Source organism: Theobroma cacao, chromosome 6 (genome assembly GCF_000208745.1).
Source record: "Theobroma cacao cultivar B97-61/B2 chromosome 6, Criollo_cocoa_genome_V2, whole genome shotgun sequence".
Classification (NCBI taxonomy): Eukaryota; Viridiplantae; Streptophyta; class Magnoliopsida; order Malvales; family Malvaceae; genus Theobroma; species Theobroma cacao.
Genome location: NC_030855.1, coordinates 25,206,552 through 25,226,158, shown reverse-complemented (window position 1 = coordinate 25,226,158; position 19,607 = coordinate 25,206,552). Strand labels below are relative to the sequence as shown.

Below are 19,607 nucleotides of genomic sequence, written 5' to 3'. Positions count from 1 at the left end.
TTTATTGTTTTATTGTACCCACACAGGATAGAAGTTCTTAATCTAATAAAAAATTTAGAGTTAATGTGAATAAAAGTCAAAAAATAAATTAATAATTTGAATCTTATAGAATATACTATATATTTTCTTTAAGATTAAAAAATTGGATCTTTTTATTTGTAATTCTTCATTAATAATTTTTGAGACCAACCCTATGTGAATCTTATAGAATATACTATATACTTTCTTGAAAGTTAATTGATCAATTTTTAATATAAAAATACATTAAAATCAAAAGTTTTAAGTGAAAAAAATACCAAAATAAAGAAAAAAAAAACATGTCACATGATCAATTAACCTCAGTCAATAACAAGAGAAGCCGAATGGAATGTGAAGCTTGCTTGACTTTAACCTTTGTCAGCGACACTGACATGGGAAATTTGAGGCCTAAACGTGGTCACAACAAGCTTTTTGATCGGTGTGCCGTGCATGAATATGATGAGAATTTTGAAGATTGTTTCACTGCTAGTTTGAATGTAAAATCAAAGAATTAGAATATCCAAAGATCTATTCGAGAACCCAAAAAGTCAAATTTTTTATTTTATTTTATGAGCATTAATTAGGCCGGGTTGTTCTTGCTGGGTTGACCGGAGGCAGAGGGCCACTTGTGCCACCGGCTTCGACTCAATCAATAATTTAAGTATTTGATTCTATGGGGGGAGGAAGTATAGTCAGGACAGTGTCCGGCAGGATGGGAAAGAGGGGAAAGTGTCTGGCTTTCAATCTTTGAATGTGCTTGCTCTGTTCTACAACATATCAGTAAATGAGCAAACTGCTGATTGCAGTTGAACCCATGTGACCTGTCTCGAAATCTCAGTTTGGGTTCAATCATTTGCAGGAGGACCCTAGCTGGAAATGAGGATCAGGAATCTGATCTGACAAGGATCCCTTCTTTTGGGTTGATCTAAAAAAAAATCAATGGAACAGGCTTTTCAGGCTTGTCACAGGCCGATGACCCTTCAAGCATATATATTGGTCTGCATTTGATCAAGCCTGTTATATCTGTTGTTTCATTGATCATGCCGCCATTGATTTGGTAATGTTCTTTGCATATCCAACAAAAAGGAGAAAGATAATAGCAGGTAAAAAAAGAAGAAAAGCTCGTCATTGCAAGAAGAAAACAGAATCACTCTTATATTCTTAACAAAAACGAAAAGAGAAAATCTGTATGTAAGCATATCTTTAAGCCAACAAAGGACGAGGAAGGCTGGAAATGGTTCCCCCACCACGGCTAAACAAGCGTCTCCAAGTTTTCAATTGATCAATAACCTGCTTGTAAGCACCACCTCTTGCTGCAGAAATACTAACCAACGCACACTTCCTCAGCTTCTTCAACCTTCTCCCGATCTTCACCTTCAGTCTACACAATCTGATTCGTAGAAACGATGGTTTTCTTTTGGAATCTGCTTGCTCCAGCACTTTGTAGATCAAGAACTGTGCCCGTCGATGGATGATCTCTTCTGGGTCTTCCTTATCCACCTTGGAGTAAGCATATGATCTCCTCAGGATAGCCATTTTGTCTCCAGGGAATCACTTCTAGGGAAAGTTGAAAGAGAGAGTACAAAACAAGGAGTTGTAAGAGACAGATATGACTTTGGATTGAGGCAATATTTATAGAATGAACTTAGGAATCGTGGATGTCATATGCTGATGAAGCTGTACATGTGCACTAACATGGAAATTTGGTAGAAAAATAATGGAGGAGAAAATTGGTTTTCTATTAGCTGGCCTTACATCAGTGTGAAAACTGACCCTGCTCAGGACCAGCATGCCGCTAGGTGATCACAAGGCCTTTTCTCCTCAAAACACATTTGGGTTTTCTTTAATACTAAATATAAATAAATACAGGACTGCTCCTTAACATGAAATATGTCGAAGGTTCTGACGTGAGCTAAGTATGTTTATATTTTATAATTAACAATTAGAATCCGATGAGGTAATCATTGAAATACAGAGAACAACTCTGCCTTGAGGGATTCAATTAGTTACACTGTATACCTATTTCTACCATCAACTTATATTTCCAGGCAGCAGAAGAACAGAGGAGAGTAAAATGAACCATTTGGTTGAATACCTGGTATACGCTGGATCCCCAAAATTATAGTGAAACATATACCATAAATATGTTATTAATGTTGGGTTTTGCTCTATGTTTGTATCTTCTTTTTTTTCTTATTTCTTGTTCTACACTATAGCATACACTGAATCATACAAAGACAAGACTTATTTTATTGGTTGGGCCGGAGATAAAGTGAGAAGAGGCATGGAGTCAAAGGGGCAAATAAAAAAAAAAGACCAAATCCCCGCCGGCATGAAGCATCTTTGAAAAGGAAAAAATTAGTAATTGAAACAAAGTGTCAAACAAGGTGAGGGGACAAAGGCTAATGCCAAACGGCCAAACGGTTACACAATTACTTTCTGCAAGTGTCAGCTCGCCAATGATGGTTGCTACAAATCATTTTGAGAAAGAATCATAGTTACATTATGCATTAAAAAAAAAACCCCAAATTCTTTCTAAATCTCTTGATAAACCTTTCTGCAAGTGTCAGCTCACCAAGCAGCTTGCTGGTCTCTTTTGTTCATACTTGCATTTGATCAAGTCTCATCTCCATCAGCAATTTAGGTTATACTAGGTTAATCTCATTCTCAGGATGATACCAAGAAAAGTAGAAAGAATAAATTGATTGGAACCCATGGTTCAAGTCAAAGTAGCAAGAGAAACTTTGATCTCATTCCTCTATTTCCACTACTTAATATCACAGCAATACATAAGACTTCACATCAAACAAAATTTTGCCCAAAAATGAACTTTTTACACAGTTGTTCTTGGTCAAGAAACAAGTAGATATACAGAGATTAGGTGTACATTTCCCTGAAACATGATTTTTGTTGCTCCAAACAACACTCTGGGGACAGCAAAGTACATTAAAGCTAGCTAGTCATTTACAATAAGATCCTGACTCTGACAAAATCATTTCATTATCCATCATAACCTAAATTGAGTTAACCTCCAATGTGCTTAACCCACAGATCCCTCAAGCTTCAAACTCATGAGTTGGTTCACCTCAGCACCAAACTCATCAGGAAGCTCATTGAAAACATCACGGCAAAACCCAGAAATCATGGCAGCCATGGCTTTCTCATAGTCAATTCCCCTCTGCTGAAAGTAAAATAACTGATCTTCACCGATTTTGGAAGTGCTAGCTTCATGTTCAACACGAGCTGAGGGATTCTTAACCTGTTAAATAGTAGCAATCTAATCATAAGCAACAAAATATAGCCCCTAGTTTCTTGATGCAACAAATAAGAGCAGTAAATCAGAGATAGTAATTCCACTGTAAGGAAGAAATTATGACCGTACAAACATCAAGGAGATTTGTGTCAAAAAAAGAAAGAGAATCAAGTTCTACCCCAACCAGCATTCCAATATTTTATTCATGGGAGGTTGAATTAAGGAGCTCTTGTTTGTTATGAGAATAAACATCGTCAAGAAAAGCACACACATGCATGCACCAAAATACTGATTCAAAAGCTTCAGTTTCACCACAGTGTTATTACACGGTTAAACAGGAAAAGCAATTAGGAAAGAGAGGGAAGCAGTCTACTTACCCAATTGATAATCATAAAGACATAGGTCAACAAAAACTAATACAGACACAAGTACTTAACGCAATATAGGGGAAAAAGGGCCAAAAAATAAACATATGTACCTGGATGTAAGGGTAGGTGTTTGCAGCAGCCATATCACCAATTAGCATGGAATCACATTGCGAGGAATTCCTAGCATTCTCTGCTTTTGATTGAACCTGAACAAGCCCCCTGTAACAGTTTCTTGAATTTCCAGCTGAGATACCCTTTGAGATAATCCTACTTCTTGTATTCTTCCCCTTGTGTATCATCTTTGTTCCCGTGTCTGCCTGCTGATAATTATTCGTAAGTGCTACTGAGTAGAACTCACCCACAGTATCATCACCCTCCAAAACAACACTTGGGTACTTCCAAGTAATTGCAGACCCTGTCTCCACTTGGGTCCATGATATCTTTGAGTGATCTCCAGCACAAAGTCCACGCTTAGTAACAAAATTATAAATCCCACCTTTTCCTTCTTCATCACCAGCATACCAATTCTGCACGGTGGAGTATTTAATCTCTGCACCATTAGCACAATGCAACTCCACAACAGCAGCATGAAGCTGATTCCTGTCATAAGAAGGTGCGGTACATCCTTCTAAATACTCCACAAAACTCCCTTCATCAGCAACAATCAAAGTCCTCTCAAACTGCCCAGTTTCCAATGCATTGATCCGAAAGTAAGTTGAAATTGGCATTGGGCATTTTGTATCCTTAGGTATATAACAAAATGACCCATCACTAAAAACAGCTGAATTCAAAGCTGCATAATAGTTATCCTCACTAGGCACAACTCTCCCCAAATATTTCCTAACTAAATCAGGGTACTCCCTAATTGCCTCGGATATCGAACAAAAAATCACCCCAGCCTTCTCCAAAGTCTTCCTATGTGTAGTAGCAATTGAAACACTATCAAGAACAGCATCAACCGCGACATTAGCCAATCGATTACGTTCATTCAAAGGGACACCCAATCTGTCAAAGTACTTAAGCAGTTCAGGGTCAGCCTCGTCTAAGCTATTCAAAGTAGGCTTCTTTTTGGGTGCAGAGTAATAACAAATATCTTGGAAATTAATGGGTGGGTATCGATTATCAGACCATTTAGGTTCATTCATTTTCAAAAATTTCTCATAAGCATGCAATCTGAACTCCAACATCCAATCAGGTTCTTCCTTCAAAGAAGAAATTAAACGAATTGTTTCTTTAGAAAGCCCTTTGGGTATCGAAAACGAATCAATATCCATAGTAAAACCAAATTTTTTATCATAATCACGGTTTCGAAGAATTTCATGGATTTTCTCATCGTAGGATTTACCTGATGAAGAGCTGGGATCTGACGTCAAGGTCTGAGAATCAAAACCCACATCTGCTCTGACCTTGAAAAGCCTTGAATTTGGGGGCTTTGGGGTTATTGGTTTGACGGAATCGAGCTTTGGATAAAACCCTTTAGCGAACTTGGTTGAATCTGAGGTGGGTTGTGGCGAGAAGCTTGAGATGCCGTTGGCTAGCAAGGAAGCCATGGTTATGGCTGTGCTTTCAGGATAGAGAAAGAAATAGTACAAAGAATATCAAAACTAAATTAAGTGAATGAGTTTTATTAATTATTGTTGAAATTGTGATTTTTCTTGGCTATGAGATTGTTAGAGTGTCTCGTGGACAACACGCACCCTTGTGGCCGGGGGGGGACCATTTATGGACCCACTTTGAGATTAGTGTGGTTTCTGGATCTTTCTAACCGCCAAAAATTCTGGGTTCGAGTCGCACTGGCACCGGGAGTGAAAAGAAAGCTTTGAGGCCCATGTTCTTCGCTACATCTTGATGCTTTAGGCGAATCCAAGCCCACCGACATAGTATTTAAGGTTTCAGTTTACGGAGGCCCAAATAAACAGGCAGCTCTTACCTGTTAGCGCCAGTTCCTGGTTTCCTTGTGTTATAATATTATCCCGCGAACCAAACAGCTAACTCCAAAGAAATCCTGAAAAGAAAAATAAACAGGAACAGAAAGAAAATTGTTATTTTTATTATTATTATAACTAATAATAAATCAGCAAAATTTTGGATTTGGTTATTGATTATCTCACCACCCATTTTTCACTCAGGTGATTCCGAGTCTCTCCTACAACGCAGGTACGATAGTTTCTTTTTTCCTTCTTCCACCTTAAAAACTGTAGTTGCACTTTTATGTTGTCATTGCGTTACAGGTTTGGTTTCAATGGTAAAAAAGTTTTTAATGGGAAAAACGTGGAATAAACCACAACTGATTAGTAAGTTTCTTTCTTTTGTTTCATGATGGAGATGAGTGAGAGATTTTATTTGGGGATTGTGGGTTTAGTTCAAGACTTACCTGAGATTCATTTGCCTCTTCAGATTGGTGAAAATTATGGTGTTTCTTTCGTTTGTACCCATTACCCATGAGATATTTAAAATGTGTCAAAAGGGTGTTCATGTTTTCAATCTTGCATGATTTGGGGGTCATGATTAAGGGCTCAAGTTTTCTTTGTATCCGAGGTGTATTTTGATCCAAGATCAATGTAGTTCTGTTGGAACATGGAAGGTTGCCCTCTTCGAATGTATAAGTTGTTCCGCATTCTTTTATAGAATGGATTTGGGCTTTGTGTTTGTTCTGCACAGATATTGGAGTTGTCTCTTTCATCCTTGGTTACTATTTGTAATTTTCCCCATATTCATTTTCTTGGAGATCTTCTAGTTGTATCGAGTACCATTCCTTGTTGGAAATGATTTTTGTTTGAGAAAATTGTTGTTCTCTCAAGTCTCAATGTCCTTGCTAATGGAGACTTGGGGCAAAGAAATCATGGTTCAAAATGAGGATTGCTTAGCGTTTCAATGGCAGGGAAGGCCCCAGCCAGTGCAGTGCGGTAGGCAAAGTGCAAAAGATAGAGGATCAAGCAAAACCTATAACTTCAACTTTGGCCCTTGATCATGACATAAAATCTGTGTCAGAATTTCTTGGTCCTGGTTACACATCCAGACATCCTTTATAGATCATGTCTGTATTTTTCTTTACCCCAAAAAGTAAAAAGTCAGTTATTCGCATAAAGCTCACTAGAAGGTCTTACAATATTTTGATATATAGCAACAACGCATCGTGAATGTATATCCTCTGCTTATTCTAAAATGAATTGTATGTAGAAAGAGAAACCAAGAAGCATGTAGTTTTTGCCACTGTATTGACTAAAATCTAGCAACAATCCATCAAAAATGTGTATCCTCTGCTTAGGTGCCCAAATCTTGGAAAGCATCAATTTAAGATATCACAGATTTGTTGTAATTGATTGTATATCAATCTGGCTTGTCCCTGAATCTACCTATTACATAGACAACCTTATTGGCATGCATATCTTAGTTCATCACCAATTGCTCTTTTATTCAGTAGGTATATTAGCTGTTCAAATCTAATCCATTTATTGTATTGAAAGCTTTTGAAAATTAAAACATTACTCTAATTTGTTAATGGCATTGAGCACAAGGGAATATCAAAATTTTGGACCATTATCTGAGCCTACTCAAAGTAGAACACTTAGCTATTGCACCAATAGGCAATCTTATGTTAATGATAATCTAGAGGATTTCCAGATATCATATAGTTTGGTACAGTTGATTCTTGTGCAATATGATTTACTAGCATGGCAAAAGAAATATTAGCATATTGTTTATTGACTATTGTTTTTGTACCATTTATTCTAATGCACTCAGCTCTTGTTTGGTCATATCAATGTCAAAAATTTTAATTGCTTTCGTGATTGCAGGAAAATTTGGGAAGACTATCACAAAGGAATTATATTAAGATAGTATAAAGGAGGCTGTGCATCCATTTGTTCAGGATGAGCAGCCAGAATCAAGGGGCTAGCTTATGTTCTTCAGCAGATACCCCTACGAAGCGGAAACGTGGGCGTCCACGCAAGGATGAGAGTGTTCAAGGGGACAGCACACCTGTGACACCTGCATCTGACATTCTAATGAAAAACAAGCAGAGCATGGGAACAAGTAACACAGCCTCTGATGAAATGGTAGGCCAGATGGTTTCTGGTGTCATTGAAGGTTCATTTGATGCTGGATATCTTCTTCATGTTAAGGTAGGTGACACCAACACTCATCTGAGAGGTGTTGTATTTCTACCAGGGCGATTCACTCCAGTTACTGCTGCAAATGATGTGGCTCCTCATGCTAAGATGTACGAAAGAAAAGAGATTTCTATCCCATTTGTAAACCCTCAAAGTCAGCACCATGCTGTGGGTCCTCCATCTGGGAAAAGTGAGAAACCTGTTGAGAATAAAAATGATGCTCCTAACCTTCCAGACCAAAGTCTACATACTGGGCTTCAGTCTGGTGGCACAACTGCTAGTGAGAGCAAATCTGCCTCTATTCTGATTCCTCCAGCTAGTAACTTGCAAATAAATGACACAGGTCTTCCCCTGGGTCAAAAGGTCCTGAAAGAACAAATCTTAGGTTCTCGATTGCAGAATGATAAAGCTGTTGTACAGGATCAGTCACTGGAGGGATTTGAGGCCTTAAAACTGATGAAAGGACCAAATATTGATGTGGAGGCACCTAAAGCATCAGAGCCAGTGTCAGCAACATTTACTTCTACTTTGCCAGCTACTGATACTGTAATTCTGAAGCCTCAAGTTGAACATCAGGCCTTGAGTTTGGACCTTAAGCCACAGGAATTGATTCATGATGATGTGAAAAGCCTTGACTTTGGTAACAACCAAACTCCCAAGTTTCCTGAACCTGAACCTCAATCCGTGGCCTGTGAACCCACTGGAATCAAGATGTTTGAAAAACAGGCTTCATTAAGGCAAGATAAAGATATTTCACAAGATACTCAACCGGAGCATGCTAAGAAGATTATATGTGGAAATGACAAGTCTCGCATGGATGGATTGTCTACAAGTGATACTGCCACAACTACTGTGACAGTTCCATGCTCTGTATCAACCATCCTACCAATAATGATATTTGGTGCGGAAACTATTCCATCTGAATCCAGGCCTGCTGCTGAAGAATCTGATGTTCCAAGAAGGGTTGTATCTGAAGTTAGGAGTTCCTCAATGGCTGCCAACACCAATAGTGTGGAAAGTAATGCCAAAGATGCCATTCCACCAGCACAGTCCTAGTTTTCTCGAGTTGTGAAACTAGAGGCGGGAATAGAATGAGCCTTAGAAGTTAAGGCTTGAAGGATGACTTGTGTAAGTCATGACTGAGGATAGTTGAGAGTTTAAGGAAAATCTCAAATTTAGGTACTCTTTGTCTCTAATTTGGATTATTTGTAATGGGAAACTCTTTGCAATCTACCTTTTACCTTTTGACTTCATTTCCATCGCATATTTCATGCCTGCAAAGTGTGATGAAGATATATTTGCAGTCTTTAACAGCATTGTGTGCTTGTTTCCAAGATTGACTTCTCTTTTCCATTTTATTGAAATTTATAGGTAAGCATGTGATGTGGCCAAAGTATAGAAAGAAAAAGTTGATGACAGGATGCCATATCGAAAAAGACTAATGTGTTACAAGGTACCAAGTTTGTCTCCATTGATATTCATATTGATTGAATGATGTTGTGACCATCATTTCATTTCCAAGTTTGTCTCCATTGATATTCATATTGACTAAATGTCTCGAGGGCCCTGCTTGGTTGGGTTTGGAACTGTTCAGGACTTTTCAATTATCCTAACTTCGCTTGAACCTCATATAGTTCATGGGCATAGACCAGGAACTAGGTCTAATTCCTGACAGAATTTAGTCCCAAATGACTGCTTTTCAGTTGAATTCTTTTCCAGTTGCCCAAATTCATGAAGGTCGAGACCCTATAGGCCTATATGACACCCCCGCTCCTACCTCCGAGGCTACCTGCTTATATTTATTTCCCCTTTAAGCTCAAGCTTTTGTCTTTGAGTCTTCAAAATTATGCAGTTTACGAAGCACCAAGACCAAATACATTGAAGTAACAGCTGCCAAAGTTTTGCAGAAACTTTTTTATTGGCTCTTCTCTGTTCAATCTGTCTAATAAAATTTGGGTTCTCTTTTGTTTGGGAAGGTGGATTTAATTTCCCAATTACAAGAACAAGTAAATGCAATAGTTGCCCTAGCCTTCAACACTTTTGGGTTGCTGCAGAGAGATGCTCACTCATCAGGCTTTCCCCAAATTACCCAGAACCCCCTGCTAACCCCACTGGGGACTTGGCGAATTTCGCTGACCAACCTAAGCTCATGAGTGCTGCTCTTGTTAAGGCTGCTAAACAGTTGAGGAAGGGTGATTGATTTTATCAGAATTATGTTTTTTTTTTTTTGTTAGTACCACAATCTTAGGAATCTATTAGTAGTATAATCTGATGATTGGATCAAATCAGTTCCTTGTCTCATGGCCTTATGTCAGATGTTACTGATTGTTACCACTACTTTCAAGAGTTTGATGCTTTGGTTGCAGTACTTCCATCATCCGAGGGAGGTGAAGAAGCTCAACTTAGAAGGATTGCTGAACTCCAAGTAGATAGAGTGTCGGCTGTGTTTTACATGTCTTAATTGTCTTTTCCTTGTTCTTTTTTTATCGTTGTACCTGTTGTCCAGGCTGAAAATGATGCTGTAGGCCAAGAACTTCAGAAGCAACTGGAGGCTGCCAGTACATTTTCCCATCCTTCTGGTTGTTTGCTAGATTTGTTGCCTTCAATGTTCTTAAGAATGAATTTTGTTTCCAGTTCGATTTCCCTTTAATGAATAAAGAACAAGGGAAATGAGTACCAATTAGGTGTGGGATTGTTAAGACCTAGGCTGCTTGATCTCAAGAAGAAATTTTTTGTGCCAGAAACATGGAGTAGTTGCCAATAATGCATAGACTCTGGCCTTCAGTGTTGTATTAGACAGATCAAATAGGATGTTTGCTCCATCACTGTCATTCTACATACCCACTTTCTTCTGATTTTCTAACTCATTGTCAACTAATGGTACATGTGTTGTTTCCAACCTTGCTGTCTTGAAGTTAAGCATGTAAACTAGAGGATTAAGTTCCCCACTTTAAACTAGGGATCTAAACTGTACCTTGGGGAAAAAAGGTTGAAATGAAGAAATATTTAAAAATCTCTATGCTTTTGTATGTCTTTGGTGCCAGAGAAGGAATTGAAACAGGTGCAGGGGTTGTTCGGTCAAGCAGCAGATACTTGTTTGAACTTGAAGAAACCAGATTGGAGTCACTACCTAACGGAAATCCTCCCTTCTTTTTATTGTCTTTAAATGTCTTCAATCCTAAGTACTCAAAGGTTCTATTGTGCCTGAATTTGTACAAGCATTTTGTTATCGACCAATGGATTTTGGTATGCCTTGTGGGCTCTGATTCCTTGCTAAAATTTAGTTACTCTTTCATGTTTGTAAAGATATGCTTGCCGTTTGGTGTAAGCCATGGTCAGTTTGGCTCTATCTTTAGTGACTGAAATTTGGAAGTGAATGGTTTTTCTGCTATTGATGGATGGAACAAAATGCAGCCTATGATGCCACCATGACATTACAATAGGGCAATGAAGTGAAGAAAATGAAGTAGAGTGGATGGTTTGAAAGTTCACCTTTTCTTTTCAAATTTGCAGGATACGGGCAAGAAATCTCTGATGGAGTTGATCAATGAAGTTCCTCCTATCAGGTTGAAGGCAGGATTGTAGCTTGTGAGGGAGGTTGGTTTCTGATCATTATTTTCCTTAACACTTTGTGAACAATCTGAATAGTAGGTGAATTATGTACTGGCACAATAAGCAACTTAAATTATATTTGATAAAAACAAGTAAATGGCTAAGATGTTTAATACTAAAAGATAGTTTTGAGTAACAGTAAAATCATGTATTTTTATATATCCATGAAAGTTAAATTTTTCAAAATATTGTTTGCTTAGTAGTAGAAGCAAAACCAACTAAAAGCCTAAGTAAGAGGATATAGTCTACATAGGTTGCAGACAGTAATCATGATTTAGGACACCCAATTGAATTCATGTGCCTTGACTTCAAGGAGACTGCTGTATGCAAATATTGTGGCCTGCGCTATGTAGACATCAAATCTGAAAAAAAAAAAAAGTTGAAGATTCTACGAAGGAAGTAGTGCAATTCTCATAAGTGATGGAAAAAGACAGAAATTCTTATAAAAGACTAGAACAAACTGCAATGGGACATTCTGAGAATTTGAATAGTTAGGTTCCCCATCCATGAGATCTCTTTGATCATCATTCTTCTCTTCTTTGGAGGAGTTGAATTAGATAAATGAGTCCTGGAGAAAAGAAGTGATAAGAAGGCATTACCCAGAGATTAAGAAGCATTTACATATGAAGGGTAGAGGTGAGAGGCAATATAGGAAAGACCCTGACAATAATATTTCTGCAGGAATCTGTAAACATCATGTAAGGTGGCAGTGGCAGGTCCTACAACCCTCCAGGTAGCAAATTCTTACAACTCTTTATTAGTTTTTTTTCCTCTATTGACAGATTTGACATCGTAAATTCTGAACATACTTATTTTATAACTAATTAAAACAGCTCAATACCTTTTCCCTTCAGAGAAAAGTTATCTTTATAGTTTGTAGATCTAATAGAGCTCCTGGGGCTTCTATAAATATAACCAACATTCCCTTGAAGTTTTTGAAACACAACTGATAACCAGCCTTAGATAGTTGAGGCATTTACAAACTAGTCACTTAGAAAGAAATTTTGATAACTGAACAGTGGGATCTCATGCTTTTTTCCAAATGTTGTCAGGCAGCTCAATTACTTTTTCTTTTGAACCATTTGAAGGTTGCTGTTACTTGGTTCTCTAAACCTTTAAGGATAAGGCTGTCCACCCTGCATTTTCACTTTTGTGTAGCAATATCATCTACCTCCCATAAGGCCAAATAGTAAACCAAGAATCTTTTGAAAGACAGTCTTACCCTTGAATCAACTCTGAAACATATCAGAACCCTAGTAAAGTCAACCTTTTGGAACCAAGGTTAATGATACTTTGATAATTAGCATTTAAGTTTATTTAATGTAAGCTTTGCAAAATAAAAAAAAGTTTATTTAATGTAATCCATACATGCCAAGTTGGGGTCAGATCCCTTCTCTTTCCCCATATCATGCATTTTATTTTTTCTGAAATTGAAGTAACATCTGATTCACAATCTAGAATGGAATCTAATAACTTATACCAACTTCAATTATTAATTAATTACATTATCAGAAACAACCTGTATGAATGTAAATTGTAGAGTAGCTAATAAGAATAGCTTATAGTCAAGCTGTTGTTTTTGGCTTTTGTTTATCTGAATTCGCAAACACTAAACTCTCTTAAAAAGCTTTAGCCAAACCACTACCAGAGTTGGAAACACTGCAGAAACAGCACGAGGAGAAAACATTAAAGATCCAAGAGCTCAAGAGACAAATTGTCACTGTGAAGCTTTGCCTGGAGAAGAAGAAGAAGAAGAAGAAGAAGAATATCCCAGATGCGAGAAAGGAAGCTTTCAATGACCTGAGCGAGAAATATAGCAGCCTGAGAGAGGAATACAATGCATTGTTGGCTGAAAGGTCAAGGGAGCAGAATTAAGCAAATGACTTCAGTTTCATCTTGTAAGTTTGGATTATGCTTTCTCATACATAAACATTTAATATTTTGTTTAGTCTATTGTTCTGTTTGATTACTTTGCTCTATAAGATATCCAAATCAAGAATATTTCAGTCATCTTTAATTATCAAGATCAAGTACTTGATCGCAACTTTTAAATCGGTAAATCTAATTATATTTCCAATACAAGATTAAAAGAACAGATATATAAAATTTAGATTACATGTATTGAATCAACAAGGATTAATGAACTTTATTAATTAGATATTTCCTAAGCATGCTAGAAAATAAAGTTGCTTCATGATCCCAAAAGCAAGAGTCACAACAAGGGAGGTTATCATGTAGAGTATTGTTTGCTTCCCACCGGTTTGGTCTTGGCGTGATAATGTCATCACATTTGCAGTTGACCTTTGCATTGTTAGCAGATTCTTTTGGCCTATCTAAAGACACATAGACCCACATGCTGCTCAACATATTTTCTGTTTTCGAGCGGCAACTAGCAATCTTGAATCTTGTGTTGGAGCTCGTGAGATCGAGAGAAGACACAATTTGAAGTCCTTGGCTTTTAAGCTCACCTCCCAAACAAATTAACATAATGCCATAGGTATATTTGGCTTCGAAATGACCTTTCTCAACTGCTTTCTTCAAGTAACACAATCCTGACTCTAGTTTCCTCCTATTAAAACAGCTGATCATCCCTTTCCTATATAATGCTTCTGAATTCTTGGCATCTTTGCATTTTTTCAGAAAGATTTTCTCGTTTTTATACCAAGGGACAAAGCTGATATTCGCCATCGAAACGTTCTCAAGGATTTGATAATCGTTCGATGCTCCAAGAAAAGCCTTGCAACTCATTTGGGCATTGACGAAATCAGTAATTGAGTTGGAAGCTGCATGCTTAAGAATTTCTGCCAACATCTCTCTTGGAAGAGACTGGATATTGCTAGATTTTCTCATCTTCATAATCCTCAACGTAGCAGGGCGTTAACGTGGAAAGAAAGTTTAGAAGAAAGCTAGCTATATATAAGAAGGGAACCCGGACTCCGTAATTGTTAAGGAGTAGGAATAAGGAAATCCGACCATACCAAGGATTAATGCAATAATTTCTTTATTGCAAAGTTTTCCCGTTTATTATTGACAGCTGATTCTATTGGTCTTTTCTTTTTTTTTTTAATTTATTTACTTCAAATATCCAATAGTTTTAATATTAATACAAGTTTGCAGGATTTATGATTCAATAATTTCTTATTTAATTTCAAAAGATTTTTCTGTATCTGGTGGAAAAATGTCCAATAATAAATATTTTTTTCTTCCTTTTTGCCCAGTAATTCTCCAAACACAATTTTACTACCAATATTATTCTATAAGATTCTGTTGGGAATTCGAAATACATGTAAATTTATAGTATGTTCTCAGAGTTCAGCAGGCCAATTGACCTTACTAAAACGTACGAAGCTTCACTCTTTGACAGATTTATTTGTAAAATTTTAAAGCTTCAGAATCGATAATACTGAAACACAATACATTCGTTTATTAAATTCTGTAATGAAAATGGTAAATCCAGGCTCATGTATCGTCTGATACTTGAACAACATCAGAAAGCAAAAGAGAGAAAAGGGTGGAGGCAAAGTTGAGTGGAATGAGTTGAAACTAAACCGGAAGCCATCCAGTAAGTACCAACCAAGCAATCAATCAACCAATCATGACAAAGGCTTCATAAAGATTGAATCATGACGAGCAGATACGGGAAACTTAGCATCCAAGCCATTGTAGGCCAATAGCCCCTTTTCCAGGCTTTCCAAGCGGTTTTTTACTTAGGACTAACCATGGGATTTGTTGAAACAAATTGAACAAAAACAGTTATAAATAACACTCGTATCATTATGATGCACCCATGACCGGACTGAACTTTCCTCAATCCCAAAGGCCACAATTTCACCATTACGTGCATATATCACAAAAGCAACAGCATCTGATAACGGCTAAAGCTAAACACCAAGAATAGTACAAAATTTTGTTATAAAGGAGGGTTATACAGTGCATATGCTAATAGCAGAGAGAATAACATAGCCTGAATTTATTCCCCCAAGAGAGAAACAAGGAGAGATCAAGTAACATAAGTTCACCATACTAGTAAACATAAAAGCAGCCATAAATAACAAAGCAGCACTTTAACTATATCCGACTTGTTGTTGTTGCTGCTGAGGCTGTTGATAATTTCCATACCCAGGGTAGCCTCCATAGTACACGTTGGGGTCCTGGGGAGCAGCAGCAGCATAGCCATAATCATATCCTTGAGCATACCCATAATATCCCCCATTCCACGGGTTCGGATCTGCTTGGGGCTGCAATACAAGACATGTCAAAGGCATGGATCAAACTCAACGATATACAGCATTACCAAGAAAAAAGTAATAGGCCATCAAAATCATCTAACTCACCTGTTTGTTTGATGTGCTACGGCCCCATGAAAGCCTAATACTTTGTCCACCCAACTGAGTCCCATTTAGCATTCGTAGTGCTTCTTCTGCACAGCTCCTGATGCACAGCACAAGCACAGAACAAACCAATTACATGAGCATTATCTCTCCCCTTAATAGATTTCTTAAGAAATGTTGAGCAGCATTTCCTAACCTATCAGCAAATTGAACAAATCCACATCGTTTGTTTTGTGGTATCTTCACATGTACCAACTGACCATATGGGCTGAAAACCTCTCTCAAATGGTCATCCGTCACATTAGAATCCAAATTACCGACAAATATCTGCACATAAATATGTAAAATCAAAAACATATTACATAAAAATAAATTCCTCAAGGAAAGTGAACAAAGTACCCACAGTTGTGTTATTCGGATCATTCTCGTTCTGAGCCCCTTGAGATGAAGCTGCATATGAAAAAAAAAAGCATAACAAAAGGACAACAAAAAGGGAATAGCATTTCCAAGATATATGAGAAAACACAAGACTATGCATAGACAGGATTCCTTTGATGAATCTTGTACTTACACTTCCAGGGGCTGTCACTTAAAAGTTGAGAAAAAAACATATAACCTAAAAACTGTGTCACCTATTTGAATAATATGTACAAGACCAATGTCCCTTGATTCATAGAAACATGATCAAAGAAGCACATAAAAGAGTATGTACTGAATATACAATAATAAACACCAAACATACAGCATGGTCCCAGTGTATGACCACTAGGGTGGGCCTTCCTGCATATCATCATAAAGTAATAACATACACATGAATTGGTAACCAACAAAGGGTTTGGAAAGGAGCCATGAAGAGGAGATAAAATAATCATTTCCCAGAATGCAGTTCCTACAATGAATTATGCTGATGAAAACTTCATATACATGTCAAGACATAACATGTTCATATCTGCAAAAACCGACAACTCCCACTTGACAAGACCCCATGGAATAAAAAGGAGAATGAAGAAAAAAAAATAAGAGGGCAACTAAATAAGTGCCTAGAAAGCACTGATCACAAAAGTAAGATAAATACTGACATCCATGCTTTTGACAAGCTACAACCTACAGTATGAGCTCTCACTGACTGAAATCTAAAAATACACATGACCAAAAAACTCTAGTACAGCAACCAGAAACAGACATCGAGAGCAGCAGGACTAAGCAATCAGATCAAGCTAAAATGTAAAGGCACAAGGAAACAGTACATAAGAAATTACAAATGTCATTGTTTTGTAAAACTGAAGGAGAAAAAGGCTCTAAAGGTAAACTGAAATGTAACTTGACTGAAATCTCTTACTAACCAGAGAAGTAAAAGTAAGTTGACTGACAGCTCAACCAATAGAACTGAAATGAACTTTGAAAATGTAGCATGAGAGATGCCACAGAAATCTCAAATAAAGGACGAGACATAAACACAAAAACTGACCTAGGTGAGGGCACGGACTAAGGGGGTAACCATTTCAGCTGAAATCAGTTCCAGGCCCCAAGATGATAGAGCCACCTGACGCCCTGCTCTGAGACAACAGGAGTTTATAAGTTTTTGCAAGTTTCAAGATTTGAATAGCATTATGGTGCCCAAATGTTAAAAGGAAAGTACAGGAAGGAAATGACTTTTGGAAACTGCTGCTCATCTTCTAGAGAATAACTGAAAGAGAGAAAACTTAAAATAATATTACATACGCTTCACAACAAATAATAGTTGCAAATTAGCACCACCAACCTTACCCTTTCAAACTGGTAATTCATAAATATGAATATCAATGATATTTAAAGGACATAAAATCCACATTACATACCACATAAAAGAGCACCAGAAGATTCAAAAAAATGTATTCAATCTCAAACATGTATGCCATTCTTTTAATGCAGCTAATGAATCAAAATATCCCAAAAGGCTTGGGCAAATCTGCAAACATACCTTTCGGATATTGTTGTGCTGTAATAGTCTTCTTGTTAGTAGCTGGTCCTGTACGCATAGGCCTAGTTGAACAAAATACGCCATTCATCTCTGTCATAGCACGATTGTGTTCAGCTTCATCTCCAAACCTAACAAATCCATAACCTTTTGTGCGTCCGGTGAGCCTATCAATTACAACCTTTGCACCCTTCACAGAGGGAAAGCGTGCCCTGAAAGTCTCTTGAAGCATGTAATCTGTAACATCAGCTGCCAAGTCTCCGACAAAAATTGTAAAGTCAGGGGTTTCATCTCGCCTCTCGCCTGAACTAAATGATGCCCAGTTCAACCTGTAGTTATTCTCACCATTCGGCATAGGTGTACCATTGTATGTTTGCAAAACTCTCTCAGCAGCACCACGTGAAACAAACTCAATGAACCCATAACCCTCCACTTGGCCTGTTTGCTTGTTACGGATAACTTTCACTGAAACAACCTGCAACAGAATCAAGACTGTAAAAACTCTGTCATCATAAAAGGAGAATATTTACACATCTGTTTAACATAACAATTTGAGTAACAATGACACCTACAACCTACATAAATAGCCACGTTTCAAATCTACATCCTTGCTAGTCTAAGCAGCATCCTAGTTAAAGCCCTTCAATGCAAATCAAAAAAAGAACATGACATCACAAATCCAAAACATATCAAATCTACATCAAGTCTCCTAAACATCAAGTATAGAACATATAAAACCTTGATAAACAAGCAAATCCACTACCAAAATCTTTTCTTGATGCATTTGACCAGAGAAAGAAACAACACAAAAACTTAATCACCCATCTGAGAAATCAAAATAACAGGAACCACGGATTGACACATTACATCAAAACAAAACCCCTCCAGAATAAAACAACCCAGAAAACAAAATCTCAAGATTATAATGAGTAAAAGCCATTTAATACCTCTCCAGTTTGGGCAAAACAGCCCAAGAGATAATTCTCATCCATATAATACTGCAAATCTCCGATCCACAAAGTCCGAACCTCATCGGCGCTGGCGGGTTGACCCGCTTGACCCACCTGCTGTTGCTGACCTGGCACCGGAGCCGAACCTTGTTGCTGGGGCCACATGGGTGGAGGCTGGCTCTGAGGTGGCATCATGTTCATCATCATGTAAGGTTGCTGCGGCTGAGGAGGCGGTGGCGGTTGCTGGTATTGGTACTGTTGCTGGCTCTGTGGAGCTGCCGCCATGGACGGTGGTGGAGCCATTGGTGGTGGAACCACTCCGGGTGCTGGTTGCTGCATCATCTTAAAATCTGGGGTTTTGGTTTTCTGGGGCTGGAGACACTGATAGAGAACGAAACCCTAACCCTAGATAAGGTAAGGTTTGGGAGATGTGAAAGAGAGAGAGTCATTGGTTGGAAAAGAAAGAGCTTTTAAATAGTGAGCACGCAAGGCGTAAGCTGATATTCCTGTGAAAAGACTGAAATGGGTTTGGCTTTTCTCTGTTTATCATTGGTAAGTAAGGCATTAGGTATATTTTGATCATTTTGTATTTTGTGGACCCCAATCACGCTTTCATCGTTGATTTAGCTCTAATAATTACACTTGATAATTTTAGACACAATATGTTAAAATGACATAAAATTAAATAAATTTGAATTTAATTTTAACATATTTCTTATCTAATCGTGTCTGAAAATATAAAAATTTTTGTGTTTTATCTTATCTTATAGTATCAGACACGAATAACATATTTAAAATATATTTAATTAATCATATTAATTATATTATTATATTTAATCGTGTTACGTGTTTAATCGTGTTATTATATTTAAATATGTATACATAACATATTTATCAACTTGTTAAAAATTAATAATTAAAAACTATTTTAATCTTACTTAAATAATTTTAAATAATTATTTTAATAAAATTTTTAAATTTTATAAAAAATAATAATATAATTATA

The 19,607-nt window shown here is 37.3% G+C and overlaps 5 protein-coding genes and 1 pseudogene across 5 annotated transcripts; 2 read left to right on the top strand and 4 right to left on the bottom strand.

Moving 5' to 3' along the window:
* On the bottom strand, positions 1,222–1,554 carry LOC18597137. The gene has a single exon (XM_007025991.2). The coding sequence runs from the start codon at positions 1,552–1,554 to the stop codon at positions 1,222–1,224; it is 333 nt and encodes a 110-aa protein (XP_007026053.2).
* On the bottom strand, positions 2,737–5,253 carry LOC18597136 (UPF0051 protein ABCI8, chloroplastic). Its single transcript, XM_018123851.1, has 2 exons — positions 3,750–5,253; positions 2,737–3,277 (listed from the first exon to the last, which is right to left on the bottom strand). Exons 1-2 carry the CDS (start codon positions 5,187–5,189, stop codon positions 3,059–3,061), a joined length of 1,659 nt encoding a protein of 552 aa, XP_017979340.1. The 5' UTR covers positions 5,190–5,253; the 3' UTR covers positions 2,737–3,058.
* LOC18597135 lies at positions 5,669–9,004 on the top strand. The gene is made up of 2 exons (XM_007025989.2): positions 5,669–5,796; positions 7,437–9,004. The coding sequence occupies exon 2, from the start codon at positions 7,512–7,514 to the stop codon at positions 8,805–8,807; it is 1,296 nt and encodes a 431-aa protein (XP_007026051.2). The 5' UTR covers positions 5,669–5,796; positions 7,437–7,511; the 3' UTR covers positions 8,808–9,004.
* LOC18597133 lies at positions 8,834–11,960 on the top strand (annotated as a pseudogene).
* Positions 13,050–14,513, bottom strand: LOC18597134 (putative F-box protein At1g67623). The gene is made up of 2 exons (XM_007025987.2): positions 13,621–14,513; positions 13,050–13,212 (listed from the first exon to the last, which is right to left on the bottom strand). Exons 1-2 carry the CDS (start codon positions 14,217–14,219, stop codon positions 13,050–13,052), a joined length of 762 nt encoding a protein of 253 aa, XP_007026049.2. The 5' UTR covers positions 14,220–14,513.
* LOC18597132 (polyadenylate-binding protein RBP45B) lies at positions 15,117–19,059 on the bottom strand. Its single transcript, XM_007025985.2, has 6 exons — positions 18,599–19,059; positions 17,655–18,126; positions 16,098–16,144; positions 15,891–16,021; positions 15,698–15,794; positions 15,117–15,601 (listed from the first exon to the last, which is right to left on the bottom strand). Exons 1-6 carry the CDS (start codon positions 18,941–18,943, stop codon positions 15,428–15,430), a joined length of 1,266 nt encoding a protein of 421 aa, XP_007026047.1. The 5' UTR covers positions 18,944–19,059; the 3' UTR covers positions 15,117–15,427.